Source organism: Micrasema longulum, unplaced genomic scaffold (assembly GCF_059751315.1).
Source record: "Micrasema longulum isolate JH-2025_06_02 unplaced genomic scaffold, ASM5975131v1 h1tg000806l, whole genome shotgun sequence".
NCBI classification, from domain to species: Eukaryota; Metazoa; Arthropoda; class Insecta; order Trichoptera; family Brachycentridae; genus Micrasema; species Micrasema longulum.
The window spans coordinates 488,812-508,796 of NW_028277998.1; the positions used below are offsets into that span (position 1 = coordinate 488,812).

Below are 19,985 nucleotides of genomic sequence, written 5' to 3' on the forward strand. Positions count from 1 at the left end.
AAAATATTGCTGTACAAAACATATGTACGCCCTTATCTTGAATATTGCACTGCTATTCTGTCCCCTGTTTCTACTTCTTCTTCTTCTTCAGCCTTATTCTCTCCACAGCTGGATAAAGGCCTCTTCCAAACGTCTCCATTCCTTCCTATTACCCGCTTTAATCATCTACGTTTTACCGGCAATAGATGGAACGTCGTCGATCCATCCTTTTTGTGGCCTTCTAACACCTCTTTCGCTTGCCTATGGTCTTCACTTCATTATTCTGGGTGTCCACCTGCCATCATTTTGCCTCGCCAAGTGTCTTGCCCATTGCCATTTCAATTTCGCTGCACGATCCATGATATCAAGGACTCCGGTTCAGTGCCTTATTTCTTCATTTCTAACTCTGTCTCTTAGACATACACCGAGCATCCGTCTTTCCATGGATCGTTGCGTGCATTTCAATTTCTGGCTTCTTTTTTGTGTTAATTTTGTTTTATTTATTTATTAATTTGGTCCACTATTTAAAAGATAAATATTAATAGAATTGAGTGTTCAAAAAAAATTCCTGAAACAAGTAGAATATGAATTTCATTAGTATTTTCTAAATTATATTGCTTCATTAACATTTTATAACCTTGATTCATTTACACATAAAACAGTAAAACATCGTATGTTAAAAATGTTTTTTTTCGTAGGACTTTTTCAGTGTACAATACAAAATTAAGATTACACAAACATCACTCAGATTTAAAATTTACAACAAAAATGCATTATGTAACCTAGTAAACATTATAATAATAAATATGTACATCTCTCTTCCCCTCTTTATTTTATCTTTAAGCATTATTGTCCTTATCCCACCCAATTTACAATAACTTACTGTTCTTAAAAAAATATAAAAAATTCTTTGATTATTGAAAGATATTTACGAGAACATGAACATAAAATGTTTATATGTATAAACTTATATATATTTATTTAAAATGTAATATATTTTCTTTACTAACTTTGTATACCTTGTGGAAATCTGTTATTAGTTCTGAGTTTATACACTATTTCTGTTTGTTTTCTATAAATATGTATGTAGAACTGTTGATTTCCCAAATAAAATAAAATAAAATATTGTAAATAATAAATTTGACTTCCCAAATCTCATTAATTTAAGTGCTTACCGTGTCCCCTTTAGACCAACTAGACTGTTTGATGTTTTCTTTATTCCTAACCAAAAGAACTTATCCTTGGAAACATTCTACCATCTAAAACATTTAACAACAATTTAAATCGTTGGGATATATTTGACACTCAGAACAGAACTGATAAGCTTGATTCAGAATAAAACAGAACAGGCGTTTAGTATATTTTTGTTCATTATTTCTCGTCATCAAATCAACGCAACTTTCCTCTCCAACTATCTTTGATTCATCCTCCACTACTCTTCACCAGTTTTCTTCTTTTTTCATCACACTTTTTCCTTGTTCTGTTTCTATTTCTTTTTTAAAAATTTATCTGAATAATATAATTACTTATAGTTTTATTTTTCATATAATTTAAACCATCGTCGCTTTATTTTATAACGAATAAGTAAATACATGTTATTGGATAGCAAGCCCTACTATTTTAATGTAAATATTTTTTAAAGTTTTTATTTATAATCATTTTACCTTTTTATCTGTTCATACTCTAAAGCAATAAAAAACTAAAATTAAGTCATAAATAAACGCAGAAGAAATATTTAATATAGGCAATATTTTGTTTTCCCATATGGTAAACAAGGTATCAGTAATAATTGTCTTATGTTTGTACGTTATTACCTTCCAATAATCTGCAGCTTGATTGCATAGCGGCGATTAGTCGTATACTCCTGGTTTAGGTACCGAAGTGACCAGATCATAATTACGATAGTGGATATCTCCTCTTGCAGGTAGTGCGAGGTTCCTTAGAGGCATAATTACCCTTAATAAGGCTGATAGCATTAGGTCGGCTACAGCAACCCCAACCCACGCTAGATTATTAAATTATTTCGTGTTGCGAGTCACGCTGCCGCTAACGAATAACCGCTGGCTTTATTGGATAAAAACTGTTGGGATGCGATTACTGCGGGATTATTTTGGTGTCTAATAATGGAATAAAACGGTTCTGCTCCTACGTGAGGAAGCCGTGTTAACGTGGGAAAATACTTCCTTTTTGTGTCTTTTCCGCACGTAGCACTCCCTGTATATTATCTAATATAAAACTTGTCTTTTAAATAAACGGTTTATGCACGGGCGAGAAAATCTCACCTCAGTTGACCCACATAGTTTAATAAATCATTTATGAAGACGACGTCCTTATTTCATTATTTACCGACAGCTAATTAAATTTAGTGCAAACTGATTTATTTCAATATAAAGTTTTTCGTTTATAAGATTGTTAATGGATGTTCCTCAAACGAGTTGACAAAAAGGATTTTTTATAAGAATGTGAACACGAATGTGAAACCATAAAGAAAAATAAAACAAGGCTGCCATTTCGCAAAAAGACGAAAACGCAGATCTCGTAGTTGTACCTGGCTGTCCATTTACATTATAAATAAATAAATATGTACCATTAAAAATAAAAAATAAATATTTTATTTTATTATTTATTCACATAACAGTTTGAAAAAATCGTGTGTAAGATGGGTCTAAAAACTTTTAACTTTACCCTTGTGTATTTAAGTTGTAATGTTGGTTAGTTAGTTTATTCAAATATTCTTGGTTGATAAGATGACGTACTGCTGCGGTGTTTGGTGTGTGGTTCAGTGATTGTGTTGTTTTACATGATACATTATCAACAGATCTTCTGGTTTTCCTAAAACTTAAGGTTTTTTTTTTATATCATCCTTTTCGTTACCATATTAGTCCCCGATCACTGATCTACGCAGTTTTTATTAGGTCATTGTAAATTTATTAAAAAATATTTGTTTTTAATATTGTTGATTCCCCTTCGTTCTGCTGCGGATATCCTAATCAGTCCTCTGAACATATCCTGTTGTCTTGTCTCTTTCTTTTTTTCTATGATTTCCGGGTGGAGCTTCTCGCTACCATCCGTGGCCCTGTTATAGGTCTTGTCAGATATACAGATCCGGTGGCTTCCAAAAAGAATTTCAAGGCTTTTGAAAAGTTTTGTAATTACTTCGGTGAATTAATCATTTTCAATCAATTGAATCCCTGTCAGTGAAAAATTAATTTCCCTCTTTTTTTAATCCAATGAGGTACATACTGTGTACTTTTAGATTACCTTCTTTCAGTACAAAGATACTAAGGCTACCAGATTACATGAAGCTTCTTCGGGCAGCTTTTCTCGTTGGACAACGAGCAAATTTGCCGTGTATGTGGGCACCGCCAAGGAGACTTATCGTCCCGTTGGGGAAACAAGGTTCTATGTGAATTCATACCTTTTTTGAGTCATGAAAGTTTGAAATGAAGACTCTGAAGAATCCCATATTTTTTATTAATTTTGTCTTAATAAACTTAATAATAATTGAGAATTTATTTTGTTTTTCTTTAAAATTTCAGTGAACAAAGAACCGATTTATAAATATAAATATAATAAAAATTTAATGTAAAAAACATATTTTGTCAGATATAACCTTGTTTCCCCAACGCGACGTTATGTCCTCAGATGCGGTATGCGGTATGTGGAGGCAAGCGTTACCATATTAGTGTTTTGATGATGTGTAAATTTGAAATATAGATAGTTTAAATATATTAATGATTAACTTATGCATAGTAAGTAATAATTAAATTGAGGAAATACAGTGAATTATAATATTTTTTTTAATTTGTTAATAGACTTATAAACTAAGCCAAAAAAAATAAAATGTATTATCAGCACCATAATTTTTAAATGCTTTGTATTTCATTTCAATATTTCATTGACATCTCAAATTATTTTCCGCTTCTTCTCGGCCAGTTCTGCCGATTGGTGCGTTGACGGTAAGTAAACCGGAAGTATTCCACAAATCATTGGTTGATTCATAAGAACTAGTGACGTCGTTAAAGTAGTTCATTTGTATCAAAATGTATATTCATACATTTTCAAGAAATTTTGCGGTATAATTTGATGCTCCGTTTTTTACCGGTTTTTTTTAAATTAGTTAAAATGTTTGATCAGAAAGTTAATGATTTAAACAAAAATTATAAAATAAATATTTTATGTTTTTTTTTTTTGCCAGGTCGCGTGGATGCACTTCGAGCAGTCAGCCATCTTGACCGTGCACAATCACGTGATCACGCGCAATCCGCGCATCAGCGTGACGCACGACAAGCACCGCACGTGGTTCCTGCACATCTCCTCCGTGCACGAGGAGGACAAGGGACGCTACATGTGCCAGATCAACACAGCCACAGCCAAAACACAGTTTGGCTACTTGCACGTGGTTGGTGAGTTACAACTGATGCAATGGCAACCTGATAATGTTTACTTCAGCACCTTACTCCCCGCTCCGATACCAAAGTACCAAATTTGGTTTACATACAAAGGTGATTGACATAGGTTTACATGACAAAGAGTGTTATATCGGCATCACTGTTGAGTGAACAAAGTATGCAGATCATGTGGAAGTAGAAAAATTTAGAGAATGGACTATAAGGGAAAGTTCCACAACTCCACTAACCTTGAGGCGTGATGCGGCGCTGGAACTTTCTGGTGACGCTGGTTGTCGTGTGGTGCTGGTACAGCTTGTGTCTAGGCGGACGCTGGCACAGTAAGGTTGTCAATAGTAGCACTGAACTTGGTTTATGTTAGTTGGGTACTGTCGATTTTATGTTTGGACCGGCACTCACACACGTGATTATTGTTGCGTGGAGCTGCGCTATAAAAATGAGAAGCAGGACGATAATAGATGGGTAGAGATTTATTTGAAGCAATGTAGGTATGTGGTGTTGTTTGGAACAACCATAATTTTTCTTTCCACTTCCATTGGTGCATAGGCCACTGCATTTATAAACCAAATGCAACGTATTTAGATAATCGGTATATGAAGGTTAGCCGATCAGTCTTACATTCAGGTCCAAGAAAATGAAATATTAAAGTTTTAGCAACCTTTAAAATCAATATTTTACGTTCACTTCGCTAGAAATCAATCCCAGAACCTCAAAAATGGCAGACGAACGCACCAACCACCAACCAATTTTTGAGAGCAACCATTGAGTTGAAAACCTTCGTCGAGGGGTTCTTGTTCAATTTCGCACAAAGAACTGTATTATAAATCTTCTCAATAATGTTTGTCGTGTTAGTTATGGTTTCTGTGTTACTTTAGTTTTAAGTCATTGTTTTTGTACACGTTTATTTATGTAAATTTTTATTTTTAAATAATAAAAAAACAGAAGCATTAAGGGGATCCTGAGAGATAGGGATGACATGTTGGCCTCTGTTCATACAATCCTCGTCCCCCCTCCTTAACCTGCATAGATTTCGTATTCCTTAGGAATATTTATCAAAACTTTTCTCTATGCGCAGCTGACAAAAAGTCCCCCAGGACTTTATAACAGCTGCGAGTGGATGGTGGGCTTAACAATCTCCCCTCAATGTATTATTAATTAAAAAACATTTCAAAACATATTAGGTTTTAATGCATAATAGATTTTTTATTTATTTATTTATTTATTTATTTATTGATTTATTTATTAATTGATTGATTAATTGATTTATTGATTTATTTATTTATTTATTTATTTATTTATTTAAATATTTATTTATTTAAATATTTATTTATTTATTTATTTATTTATTTATTTATTTATTTATTTATTTATTTATTTATTTATTTATTTATTTATTTATTTATTTATTTATTTATTTATTTATTTATTTATTTATTTATTTATTTATTTATTTATTTATTTATTTATTTATTTATTTATTTATTTATTTATTTATTTATTTATTTATTTATTTATTTTTATGTATTTTTTTTTATTTATTTATTTATTTATTTGTTTATTTATTTATTAATTTTTTATTTATTTATTTATTTAAATATTTATTTATTCACACTCTTTATCAAAATACAATTCCATGTTCACTTTGCCCAGCTAACAAAGTTAGATTAACAGTCATAATATGAACAATATTTTGAGTTTGTCCAAATTTTTGTAGACAAGGACAGGATTCAACTCCTTAGGGAGCTGTTTATATTAACACATTACAACAGAGATTTTAAGAGAAGGTAATATATAAGTCTAGGCATCTACAGGACGTATGACCTGACAATGGCTGCTTTAAGTGGCCATTTTACACACTGTGTAACACAACAATTTGGACAAACTCAAAATATTGTTGATAAATCCAACTGGTCCATGAAGAAGTATAGAAACTGAAAAAATAACATTTTCAGGTGTTGCCTAGTATGTCGGTGAAAAAATTCAATTAGATGAATCTCACCTGCATAAATAAAGGTTTTAGTTCTTTAACTTCCCAAATATCAACAGATGAAAGACTTGAAGGAATATAGATGTTCAAATATGCGGAGAATGGTGAATGTTACGCAGTGTGTAAATTGACAGCTTAAACCAGCTATTGACAGGTCATAAGTCCTGTAGATGCCTTGACTTCTATATTACCTTCTTTTAAATGTTCCTTATCTCTATTGTAATATGCAAGTCATAATATGTATTAAGGCATAATGCATTTCAAAGCAATATATATTTAAAAGAACTTTAAAGTTTCCAAAACGCTTTCATTCTTTATGTGATTTGTACATTACCTCGTCTTTTTTCGAAGTAAAGTTTGATATGACCACTGCTCCATTTTAATTTGAGAAAATAATACAATTACGCGATTTCTGCGCTTTGCATGTCTCGGTGCAGACAATGTCTGAAAGTTTCCCTTGCAAATGTAAATTCACTTACAAAGTCGCAACAATAATGCGATTCCGGCGCAACTGCAATAAATAAATAAAAAAGTCTACGGGAAGCCTTATTAATTTTCTGGGGAGCAAAGCACTGTCTCCAAATATGGTAACGTGACGATAATACCAGAACGCCGAAATAAAAATTTAATTAAAACGTAGCAGCTGAATCGAAATGCATTAATTTTTTTTTTGGTTTATCAATTTAGGCTAAAAAACACACCTTTAATGCAATGAGCCAGGTAATAATGGCGGCCTCCGTGGTATAATGGCTAAGGTACTTGACTCGCGCACGGAAGGTTGAGGGCTCGATTCCCGGGGAGAACGCAAAAATTGGATATGATTTTTTTCAAGCCTGGATGTTCCTCACTTTATTTAACCACTGTATTCTTAGTGAGTTGTGGTGGTGTGATTTTTTTTATTGTTTTTTTTTTGTGTAAATAACGGGTTATGGTCCCGTGGCTAGTGCCTGAACTTATAGCGAATCGAATCCTATTCTAGTCGAACTCTATTCTCATTTTCAGATAATAAGTTATTTGCAACTGGTAAAAAATTTGGGTAAAATATAAAAACATAAATACCTCATTCAAAACAATATAATTAAACAAATTCATAAAATCTGAGATGGCAAACAAAATAAAATACATCAACTTTACCATAAATACTAAATCCTCCAGTTCATTAGTCAGACATCATTATATTTAGATGGGACAAAAATCTGAAATTTGATTGAATTAAACACATTTGAATAATAATAGAATTTACTGCACACCAATATTCAGTTTCTTAAGAAGTAAAACGATTTGTGTATACCGTAGAAAATATATTTGAAGTTTCTGTTACCGAAAGGTTTTGTATATTATATATTACATATTTGCATGGAATGTATTTATATTTATAACTGAAGTGCCGAGCCATGAAGGTCTGGGCGAGACGTTTCAATTCGTCAATCCTTGATCAAAAGCCTTCAATAATGCAGAAATATAAACGAACAGAGTTTCCGGTAAGCCTTGCATAAGAAATTGCAATTTGAAGCTTGCCTCAATAAGGTAGTACCGATTTCAAGAAAACTTTTAAATGACGAACAGTTTGCTTCATACCTTTTTGTGTAAATGGTGATTTAAATACAATTTTGATACTGGTAGACTGAGATAAGTACTATTAATTTATTTACAAGCCTATTCAATTATTATTTTTTTAGATTTGGAATATAAAAAGGAAACGCGGTATCACTTTTCTTCGTAAAAACGTATTCTCGTATTTTTTCTGGTTTATGTCACTAGAGCAATGATTTTTTTACGGTTTGTAGAATTTTTTTTCTGCATTGTTTTATTTTTTATTAATCGTTTTGTATGGGAGAAAGGACCATACAAAAACCTAAAAAAGCGCCCAGTTTCATCTTCCATCTTCAGATGTATGGTATAAAAATATGATCAATAATCTAAAAAAACGGAAAAGATACCAGCAAAGAAAATTCTGATACTCTTTATTTAAAAAAAAAAACTGAATCAGTCTTATTTTGGGGTGCAAAAAACGGGACAGCGGAACGTCGATTTTGTTGATTTTAGAGGCAAAATTAGTCCGACCACGTGCACTTGTCTTTTTTGCATAGTATCAGGAAGGCATTTGCGAGAGAGTCAGAAAAACAATATTCTAATACCTATTCATCGAAATTCACAAATTATTAAAAACCCTCACCTATGTGAGTGTGTCTATACACATCCTAAACAAAATATTACTGAACATTATTTTATAACTGTACACATAATGCAATAAACAAAACTATGAGGAATTTAAAACAGAAGCAAAAAAAAAATTCAATTAAATACTGGAAAATAAATTTCAAGATAACTACGAAATGAAAACAGGCATACGTCAGACAAAAACATTACACTTTAACATATTACAACAGAGATGAATAACGTTTTAGAGAAGGTAGTATAGAAGTCTTGGCATTAATTAGCAAGGGCTTATGACCTGTCAATGGCTAGTTTAAGTGGCCACTTCACGCACTGTGTAACATTTCCCGTTTTGCCCATATTTGAACATCTACATTCCATCAATTCTTTCATGTGTTGATGTTTGTGAAGCTAAAGAGCGGAAACCTTTATTTATGCGGGTGAGATTCATCTGATTGATCTCACCCGCATAAATATTACCTTATCTAAAATGTTCCTTATAGCTGTTGTAATATGTTCATATTCACAGCTCCCCCGGGAGTTGAATCCAGTCTACAAAAATTAGAACAAACTGAAAAGATTGTTGAAATTTAATTTAGTTAAATAGAAGTTTGTTGTTATTATTTATAATATTATTTTCTAATTATGTAAAAGGCAATGTTTTTTTTTTAAGAAAAAGAAATATTTGCGTTCTTATTACTTACCCAAATATTTCATTTTGAGGGCCATTTTCAACGAGTTGTAAATAACTCACAATAAGAAAATGGGAATCAAGTTGGAGTAGAGTGGGATTCGAACCACAGACTTTTAATACATGAGTCCGAGACACTAGCCACAGGATCACAATCCGTTTGCATGTGCGTTCTAGATAGACTTAATAACCACGGAACCGATTTATGTGCGGTTTTTATCTAAATAATGGTCTTTTCCATGAGTATATTTATAAGTCTTTTAATATTTGATCTGTTCTGTAGAAAAAAAGCTAAGAGCGTAAATTTTTTGTTAGATTTTATCATTCACCAGGGCTGCATTCGAGGAGAATGAATATACTTTAAAAAATTGTGGATGTTATTTTTGAAAAAAGTTTATATTTGAATGTTTCCAAACAACATTCGTTATTTTTGGCTCCCAATCAGATACGTTCCTTAAATTTGTCGTAATTTCTACCCATTTGTTTCTTTTCGCTGGATTTTTAGTAAAACTAAAATAACTTAAAACATATTTTTTTAAATTGTCTTCCTGCATAAAGTGCACTTCTGTTGGTAACAAGAGCAGAGTTTGACGTTTTCAAAAATAATTAAGAACACATGCTTATTATTTCATCACCTATGAAATGATTTAAACATATAATAAATCTAACATAACAAATTGGTAAATTATCCCACGTTAATTATACGATAGAAACACCGTGGTATTCAGTTTAAACACTCCCCTTATAAATTCTTGGTTTATGACATTTGAGGTAACAAGATCGCAAATCTAAAGAAGAATAACGTTGGCAGATATAAATTAAGCACGTGGTACCCTATCAAACCCGCCCCCGTCATTTCCTCCCCCAGCCCCAGCCTTCGCCGCAACTCAGTAGACGCTCTTTTTAATTTTTAATATCGACGGAAGTTCGCGAATTGCAGAAACTAATACAGAATCTTAATTAAATGCCGCAAATGGCGATGTAACTTCGCCAGAAATATAATTTGAAATTCCTTTTGAACGTCTGTATTGTGTAACGCGGAAAGGGAGATCCCAGATTTGCACAAAGGTATAGCAGGAAAAGTATAACAATGTTATTATTGTACAAGTTAAATATTTAACCAGTTGTAATATGAACGAGCCTTTTTTATTTAATAACCGCATTACCAACTTAGTTTTATGGAAATCTTTGATGTATATTGCACATAATATAAATTTAATCATTAAATAGTATAATGCTCATTGTGCCAGTCATAAGAAAAAAATATCATTCAAATTTTTATAATTTAATATTAGTAAATAATTGTGTATAACCACTTACCGACTTTTTTATGTTTACCAGTTTCAAGACGTATCAGTCTCTTCGTCAGGAAACAAATTATACTCACATGCAAATCCTATTATATCTTCACCATACTTGTAGTTGCACAAAAATATAAAACCAACGTGCTGATAGGACACATGCTGTTAAGAGCTAACACTAAAGTGCACATATTTTGATTATTTTTCAAAATTATATACGATGTTCCATTGTAATTGTCACCTAGTAAATTCATGGTACTTTCTTTCTCCCCTCCTCTTTTTCCCACTATTACTCCCACAACATTAAAAAATATATGTAATCAGTCCACTTAATGTTAGTTACTAACAGCATACGTCAAATTAGCAAATTGTTTTTGTGTAACTATAGAGAAGGTGTATAGTGGAATCAGCATGTTAGTATTATTTAGTACCCTGATAAAGAGACTTGTACGTTGACAAATAAAAGTCGATTTATTTATAAACATCAAATCAAAGGTTTTACCACAAACTTAATGCTCTCAATATTCATTTTATGGCAGAAAGCAAACAAGGGTAATACTATTATGAACGTAAAGCAAACTTTTATATACTACTTTTTAACAAGTCCTAACACTTCAGTTAGTCATGGTTAGACTGCAAGAATCAGGAAACTCCTTGTTTTTCCAACTCTCGCCTGAAACTTACAGATCCTGCATTTCAGGGGAGAATTGAAAAAAGGATCCTTACCCTCCCGAAACATTTCTGTTGCACTACAGTATCTGGAAAGCTTGAAGAGCCGTCGAAATGCGTTGCTTGATGTCGTTTTCATTTTTGACATTTTTGACATTGTGAATTTTATTAAAAACTCACTGGTGTAGACAAATCTGCAGTAAATTTTAAATATAAGCCTCTTACCAGTGTATCCTTATCCGGAAAAATAGAATTTGAAATAGAACCCAAACAAAATAATTGTTTAGAACTTTTTTATAACGTAGGATTATTGCCATATTTAATTGTTTTCAACCTACAAAAATAAAAATAATTAATATCACAGTCAAGTAAAATCTAATATTAATGAGTCTAAGGGGTTATTTCATCATCTCCTTGTAAATCCTGATTAACACAATGTAATTTAAAATGTAAGATTAACCCAATGTAATTTAAATTATATTTGCAACCAACTTATTTCAACCAATCGAGACATTTGTCTGGCAGCATATCCGCGGAAAGCCTAAGAATAAAAAATATTTTTAAATTTGTAATTTTGAATTCCCGCAAAAACGGTTATTGCATTGCCCACGCCCCTAATACATCATGATTCATGTTAATTTTGAACTTTGTTCCTAACAATTTCAATTTTTATAGAACATCATCATGAATCTTGACGACACAATTATCACTGCAAAACATGTCGCGTTTGTTTAGTGACTTATATTTATGTTGTATCGCAACTCAACGCAAGGTTTTTGGCTTCAAAGAGTTAGAAATACCTTTTTTGTTGTAATATAAATGTAATTTTATGAATTTAAATATGAAAACGTCTTTCCACAATATCCATATTGATTTTAAAAATACAATGAATTATTCTATATCCATTTCATGAAATTTTTTTCGGTATTCGTGGTATTTGATATTTCCCAATTCTAGTGATATTGAATAAAAGCCCGGAAATTCGCATTTTGTATCCAAAATGCCGTAAAAAGCAGCTAAAAGCAGTTTACTTGAAAGTAAACTTACATTTAACAAACATATAGAAAATACTGTAGAAAAAGCTTATAAAATGTTAGGGTTTGTCATACGATCAACCAAACCTTTCACAAGAACTGACGCATTAAGAAAACTTTTTTTTTCATATGTACGTAGTGTCCTCGAGTTTGGTCGCCGATTTGGAATCCCCAATATAATACGTACAAAAATCGTATTGAACATATTCAAAATTATTTTCTTAGACAATTAGATTTCAGAAATAATGTTTCATTCTCAAGTAGGACTGAGTCAGCTAATTTTCACAAGGTTCAAAATCTCGCAACTCGGCGTACCATGTTGGATATGAGCTTTCTATACAAAATTGTTAATAACGTAATTGATAGCCCAGAAATTGTTAGAGGCATTTCATATCGAGTCCCTGTCCGTAGAACTCGTCAATCTGTACTCTTCTAAATTCCTAACTCAATGACTAATTTTTTAAAAATAGCACTCTACGAAAAATACAGATTACCTATAATGACAGTTTTAGTGACATCGACATACTACATTGTAAATACCATATTTTTATCAGATCAGTTAAAGACATTTTAAATTTATCTCCTGCTTGACTTTTAACTTTAATTTGATTCTTAACTTTGTCTTTCAATTTTAACTTTTTAATTTAAATACTTAATTTTAACTTTTAATTTAAACTTTTAACTTAATTTTAATTTAAACTTTTCATTTTAATTTTAACTTTAACTTTTAATTTTAATCATTTGATTTCAACTCTTAATTTATACTTACCTACATCTACTACCTGCATCGAATAATTTATTGTTAGTTGTGATTTTTTTAACAATTAAATTGAAATGTTCATGGAAGCAGAGAGAGAGGAAGGAAAGTAGAGTAGCTTTACAATGTCTTCTCCTTTTTATGAACTTTTTATGTAATATTTTTATTTTTACTTTTTTAGAATTAAATTATTTTTCCCCTCTCCTCCTGCATTCATAATAAATTAGTGTGAAATCTGTAATTGGTCTTACTTTTTAAAATTGTTTTTTTGTACCTTGTTTTATATAAAGACTGTATGATTTCATTAATAAATAAAAATATAAAAAAGTGATAAATAAATAAAACAATTGCTGATACAGTATAATTTACATGCAGGAAAAAACAAAATTCAACCATAGACATAAACTGGATAATATAATGAAAATGCTATTTTAGGCAACACTATTGAATGTCTAACATAAATATTTTTTTCGAGGAGTCCTTTAAAAATGCCTTCGACAGACTAATTTGAATGATTTATTTGTTTCAGTGCCACCGAACATCGATGACTCGTTGAGTTCCAGTGACGTCATCGTGAGGGAAGGAGCTAACGTCACCCTCACGTGTAGGGCGAATGGATCCCCTAAACCGACTGTCAAATGGAAGAGGGATGATAATGCTAAGATTTCAATTAATAAGGGATATTCAGGTAAAAATAAAGCTTATTTCATTTATTTTAATTAAGCTGTGAAAATATTTAAAACAAACAATTTTTCAAATACACATACATGTAGTTTAGTTTTTGACAAAAACGTGTTGTTGGCATTAACATTTGCTTGCGTTTTTAATTAGTGGGTCAATGTGTTGCATTACTTCGCTTGAAATTGTCATTTTATTTTTATTTAAATCTTAAAGTAGGGCACACATATCATACATATTGTTATGTGTGTTCTAATAATAACATTGAAAATATATTTAATTTATAAATTGTTTATCACATATGTCTTGACCATTATTTGAAATTTTAATATGTTTTTTTCTTCATAAATATTTTTTTCCATTTCGTAATACTTTTTAATTGCTTTAAATAAAATTGAATTTTGTGACTTTGCCTTTTTCCTAAATGGAAGTCTAATTTTGTTCTTTTCTCTAGTATTGTGATCGTGTTCATGCTGGTTCCGATCAATTTTTTTCCAAAATTCTGTTTTTTTATTAGAGTTTATAATTTTATGAACAAATATCATTGTATTGTAAAATATTCTTTGTTTATATGTTAATAATTTTATTTCATTTACCATCGACTTTACCCTCGTATATCTGTTTTTTTTCAAAATGATTCTAAAGGCTTTATTTTGTAATACAGTTAGTTTATCTATGTTTTCTTTGTTTGATAAAAATAAAATGCTACTACAGTAGTTAACGTGTGGTTCAATAATTGCTTTGTAAATAGTTTTGCAGGAGTCCTTATCAACAAATCTTCTGATCCTTCCCAAAATTGATATTTTTTTTGCAATCTTATTTATTACCATCTTAGCGTTTTGGTGAAATGTAAGTTTTGAATCCAACATTACACCTAAATATTTAATTTCAGTGACTTCATTAAGTTTTTCATTTTCTATTACAATTGATGGTGTAATTTCTATTCTTTTGTTTCCTATATTCATATATTTAGTTTTGTTAACATTTAATTTTAATTTATTAATTTTTAGCCACAGTGATACACTATTAAGATCATCATCATCATTTCAAATATATATACCATTTGCATACATCAGAACCTCTTTTTTTACGGTGAATTCATTCTGCGTACCTTATAAAAAAAAACATTTACAAAAGTATGCTGAAAAATGGGAGGTTTTACTTGTGTAAAATTTCGGGATTAAAAAAAATAAATTGTTAAAATATTTTAAACCGTGTCTTTAATCTAGTACCTAATTATTATGCAGGTTATCATGTAATAATTATAATAAATCATTCGAGATTCTATTTCAAGTTGCATTTTGTGTTTGTGGAGGTATGAAGTAAGGGGTGAGGGGGGTTTGATCATTTTTAGTTGCTTTTAATAATAAAAAAATTAAACAATTTTAGTGGCAATTTTCAATGCGTTGTAAAACTCACCGTAAGAAAATTGGAATCAAGTCGAGGTAGAGCATCAGACAGGTTATACCCTTATTACATATACCTTGGTGATAGAACATGTGTCGCTCCGAAACCGGTTGGTTATTAAATAAACAATAAGTGATTTACAAAGTTTTTATTTTAATTTTAATTTGAATTATTTTTGTTTACAGTTTTAGAATGGGACGGAGAAAGCTTGGAGATGGCCAGAATCTCAAGATTAGACATGGGCGCCTACCTCTGTATCGCCAGTAATGGAGTTCCTCCTACTGTCTCTAAGAGGATTAAAGTTAGCGTCGACTGTGAGTACTTACCTGATTCAGAAAAAACTTTACTACGTTTAAACCCAATGCCTTTTTTAACACCACGGCAAAAATCCACTCTGTCCGATATAATATAAGGTTGATTGACTTTTATCGTTTTATAATTTTTTTATCGAATAATTGCCAAGATATATCACAAACCAGTTCAAAAAAGCCGAAAAATCTCCAACTGATTTCGTTAAGAAAGGTTTACACCCGTAGTAGTAGTAGAAATTTATTTTTTTTAATTTCCCCCACCATAATTCTACCGGGCCGGGTGGATTTATTTATTTATTTATTTACAGTTTTTATCAAAATACAATTTTATGTTCACTTTGCCCAGCTAACAAGGGTACATACCCCGTTCCAAGCTAGGCAATTACATTTTAATATATTATAATAGTTAACAAATTAAATGAGAGCACAGACAAATAAAATATAAACTTATTCGTATACACATTTTGATACATATACATACACACATACACATATATACACACATATATATATACACACACATATATACACACACACATACATACATTCATAAAAACATAGACAATTTATTTATGCGAAACTTCATGGTTGCCATCTATAAATATATTTTTGAAATTATTCCTTATTTTTATATTTTATTTTCGACATCCAGTAAGAATTTCTAATTCGTGGCATGCACCAACTTTTCTGATTGGCATAATACATGTAAAATGGGCCTTTGTAAGGTACTTAACTAAATAAGGCCTGTGCGATAGATTTTCTACTGCGGAATTTAAATAGACTTATGAACCATTTTGATGAACAATATATGAAAACGTATCATACGTAGAAATGATGACCAAATTTACCAATTTATTCAAAAAAATTGTTTGTTAAAAACAAAAAAAACATGTTTTGTTTTTCTCATTTAAAAATTCATGTGCGTAAATAAAAATTGTGATAGTAATACACGTCTTTCACACAATATTTTCTGTTATTTAATATGCCGTGTGTTTGTCTTTCTTTACGATCATTTGATGTACTGTAGCACTCTCCATCTGAGCCAATGATGGAAGCTTCAATGTTGTCCAAAATTTTGATAAGAATGACGTATGAACAACACACGGTACTAGACAGCAAAAATTAAATTACTTTTTCCTCCATACTGTTGAATGCGGTACCTGTTTATCCTACTCTTGTAATTATCGTAAAAAATGCAAAAATTTTACTGTTTTTATCTCCGTTTTCTTCAGTTCCTCCAATGCTGTGGATTCCTCACCAACTGGTAGGGGCCCCTCTCAACTACAACGTGACCTTAGAGTGCTTTACTGAGGCTCACCCAACATCCCTTAACTACTGGACTAGGGAAGATGGTCACATGATCCACGAGACGAGGAAATATCACATGGAGAACATAGTCAACTCACCGTCTTACAAAACGCATATGAAGTTGACGATTGGAAGCATACAGAACTCGGACTATGGAACTTATAAGTGTGTGGCCAAGAATCCGAGAGGGGAGTCAGATGGCACAATTCGGTTGTACAGTAAGTTCATTTATTAATTTTATTGTACTAATTTGACATTTTATTAATAATAAAATAAATGTTATTTACGTATGTTTAGTCCATTTGTTATGCCTTTAAATTTATTTATAGTGTCCGTCTATTATTCATTCGTTAAAAACCTTTTTTATTCCTTTTAATTTAGTTTCAGTCTCAATTTGAAAGTTTTATTCAATAAATATATTTATTTCTTATTTTTATTTATTCAAACAAATACATATATATTACAAATAATATTATCGTATCCTTAACTATGAGTTGGGATACAATAAGACAGAGAGAAGACGCATACACATTATTAAACAATAGCAAAAACATTTTATTTACATCAACTTATATTTCAATAAACATCTAGACAGCACGCTTTTAAAAGTATTTGAATATACGCAATATCTTGCAGCAGTTTCCTGCAATGGTCTCTTCCCTTAGATAAAATCCAAACTTGTACTCTTCTCCTGAAAATGGTTTTCGTTTTGGAGAATTTAATATGTTCATCCAAGACATTAAACACTCTTGCTGCCACAAAAGAGAAATTTCTCTGAGCAAAAGTCGTATGTGTTTTTGGTATTTGTCTTCTTCAGCCTTCTGTCCTCCACTGCAGGATAAAAGCCTTTTCCATAGCCTTCCATTTGTTTTGGTTAGAATGCCATAATTCAAAAAGAAAAATACAAGAAAAGGTAAGATTACTCTGTTCTCATGTGTTGTGTTGAGATCTGGTCTGTCGTGATGGCGAATAACGGCATGAATACATTGTTGTGTCGCGTTGTGGAGTGGTAAGGTTTTAAGGGCTTTTCTGACGTTTTTATTGACTATCGTGTTTGCTCAGCTTGCATAGCTGTGAACAGTGAATTAATGTTTAGACGTTTCTAAAAAAACACAGATGTGGTGTGTTGTGACGCGTCATCACTCATCACTATAGCGCTGACTTAAAAATCGTTGGATCGGGACTGTATCGTGTTGCGTTACGACAAAACACGCTAGAGCAGTGTAATTCTAACCATATGAAATACACAAAAGTGGTACGCGCTAGATAGAATAGAATTTTTGCAGCAGTGCAAGCAGTGAAAAAACACGTCAAAACAAAATGAAGATAGCTTAATAAACTAAGAGGAAAGCTGAGAAATGAGGGCATTGGAAGCAAAAATAGCAAACTCCCGTTTTGGTGTTTTCGAGAAAAATAACAAAAACTGCTACACTAATGCTAAAGAGAGTCTTCATTTTAGAAATTTTATGTTCACTGAACTTAAACTTTAAGACACATTAACACTTTTTTCAAACCATCAGAAGTACGATTTTAAACTACATTTGAAACTCAACTCTAAACTATAGAATGACATCATGCTAAACTATAGAATGACATCATAACCAAACAAATTATTTTTTTGGATGTTGCTATCTTAGCTTCCAATGCCCTCAAATATCTCATACGAAAGATACTAATTATATGAATTCAAAGTCTTTTATTTTCTTTTTTTAATTTTTAATTCCTTATGTTTTTATTTTTGAAATTATACCGATAAAACTTAAATAACATTTCTTATTTTTATTTTATTGAAATAAACGCCACTTAGTGCCTTTTACACATTAGTTGATTATACAATACAATGCATACATGCAAATGAAATTATAAGTAAAATAAAGTATTTTAAACAAATAATTACTAAACATTTATTTGCAAATTAAGAAGTAAAAAAAATCAAAATGTACAATAATAAATTATAATCTAAAAATTCAATACTAACAAGTCATTTATAACTAATAAATCTTAGGAACAATATTGGTGCCTAGAATAATGAGGAGCCCAGATTGAAGAGCAGTACTCTAAAATGTAATCTTTATGATAGTTTACAATTATTATTATTAAATTATTGCACTTGACCTGTCTATGGACTAAAAGAAAAGGTACACGCTAAAAAAAATTCATGAAGTAGTCTACTTGTTTTTTCAATTTTTTTTATAGACTACCAAACCAAGTTAATTAAAAAAACATATATTTTCATGCACCGCATTACCAGCGCTATATTTTTTTCAGTTTTGTTCTTTTGAAATTATTTTCCCTGAGACGTTAAAAGATCTCTTCGGTGAGTTCAATTGATTGGTGGGTTGGCTTCCAGTAAGCCGGAAACCTATAAAAAAACACTATCATCGGTTGATTCAGAAGAACTAGTGATGTCTATCGATGTTGTTTGTTATAATTTAAATCATTTAAATTAATTTTTCAAATAAGTTTTTGAGAAACTTATCGCCGTACAATTCAATTTTAAAATTTTTACCGCCCGAAATAAATATAAATAATTAATAAATATTTATGTCGGTGTGTCAAAAACTGATTTATATAAAGTAAGACATGTACCTTTAGTAATGTTTGTGGAACTTAACAATTACTGTGGAATCTTTAGATTTCTAATAATTATTGCCGGTTAATGTGTATACATTTGGATATAATTTATCAATTATTTAATATGCGGTAGGTAGCTTTACCTTTTTAAAAATACCTATAATAGAATAAAGGTTCTTTTGTTATGTAAACCTGTGATTGGGCAGTATGAATAAATAAGTACCCTCTTTATTATCATGATTGGTTATTATTCTGAGTTATGGCAACGAAATGCTATTTTCATTGTTAAAAAATATATAACGGTTGGTTTATGGGTATTTGATGGGATTCGACGCGGACCACAAGCAATGGGTTTTATGGTTTACCATTTTATTGTTGGGTCTTTATACAATATCATTGCCCTATCAGAAAATTTGATCTTATTCGACATTATGATGGGATAAAAATGACTAGTTCAATTACCTGTAATATTTTAAGCGCTTCATAAGTCATGAACATTCATTTTTATATTAAATCAATTTATTAATATATTGCTTCAATTCACATGTATTTATATTAAAATATAAAATCTATCTCATTAAAAATAATGCATTGACCTTACTATAAAATATATTGACGTGGGTAGACATACTATTTTTTTATGTTGTTTTCATGAGGAAGTTCACCCTTAAAAGAAATTGGATATAAAAAAAAATTCCTAGGCGCAGTAAAAATTAGAGCATT

The 19,985-nt window shown here is 30.8% G+C and overlaps 1 protein-coding gene across 1 annotated transcript in view; it reads left to right on the forward strand.

Moving 5' to 3' along the window:
• Window positions 1-19,985, forward strand: part of LOC148278942 (lachesin-like) — a 90,828-nt gene that overhangs the window by 39,205 nt on the left and 31,638 nt on the right. The window contains exons 3-6 of the mRNA XM_088230681.1: window positions 4,178-4,385; window positions 13,514-13,672; window positions 15,255-15,383; window positions 16,613-16,906. Of these exons, the coding sequence (XP_088086807.1) occupies window positions 4,178-4,385; window positions 13,514-13,672; window positions 15,255-15,383; window positions 16,613-16,906 (790 nt within the window). The remainder of the gene's footprint in view (window positions 1-4,177; window positions 4,386-13,513; window positions 13,673-15,254; window positions 15,384-16,612; window positions 16,907-19,985) is intronic.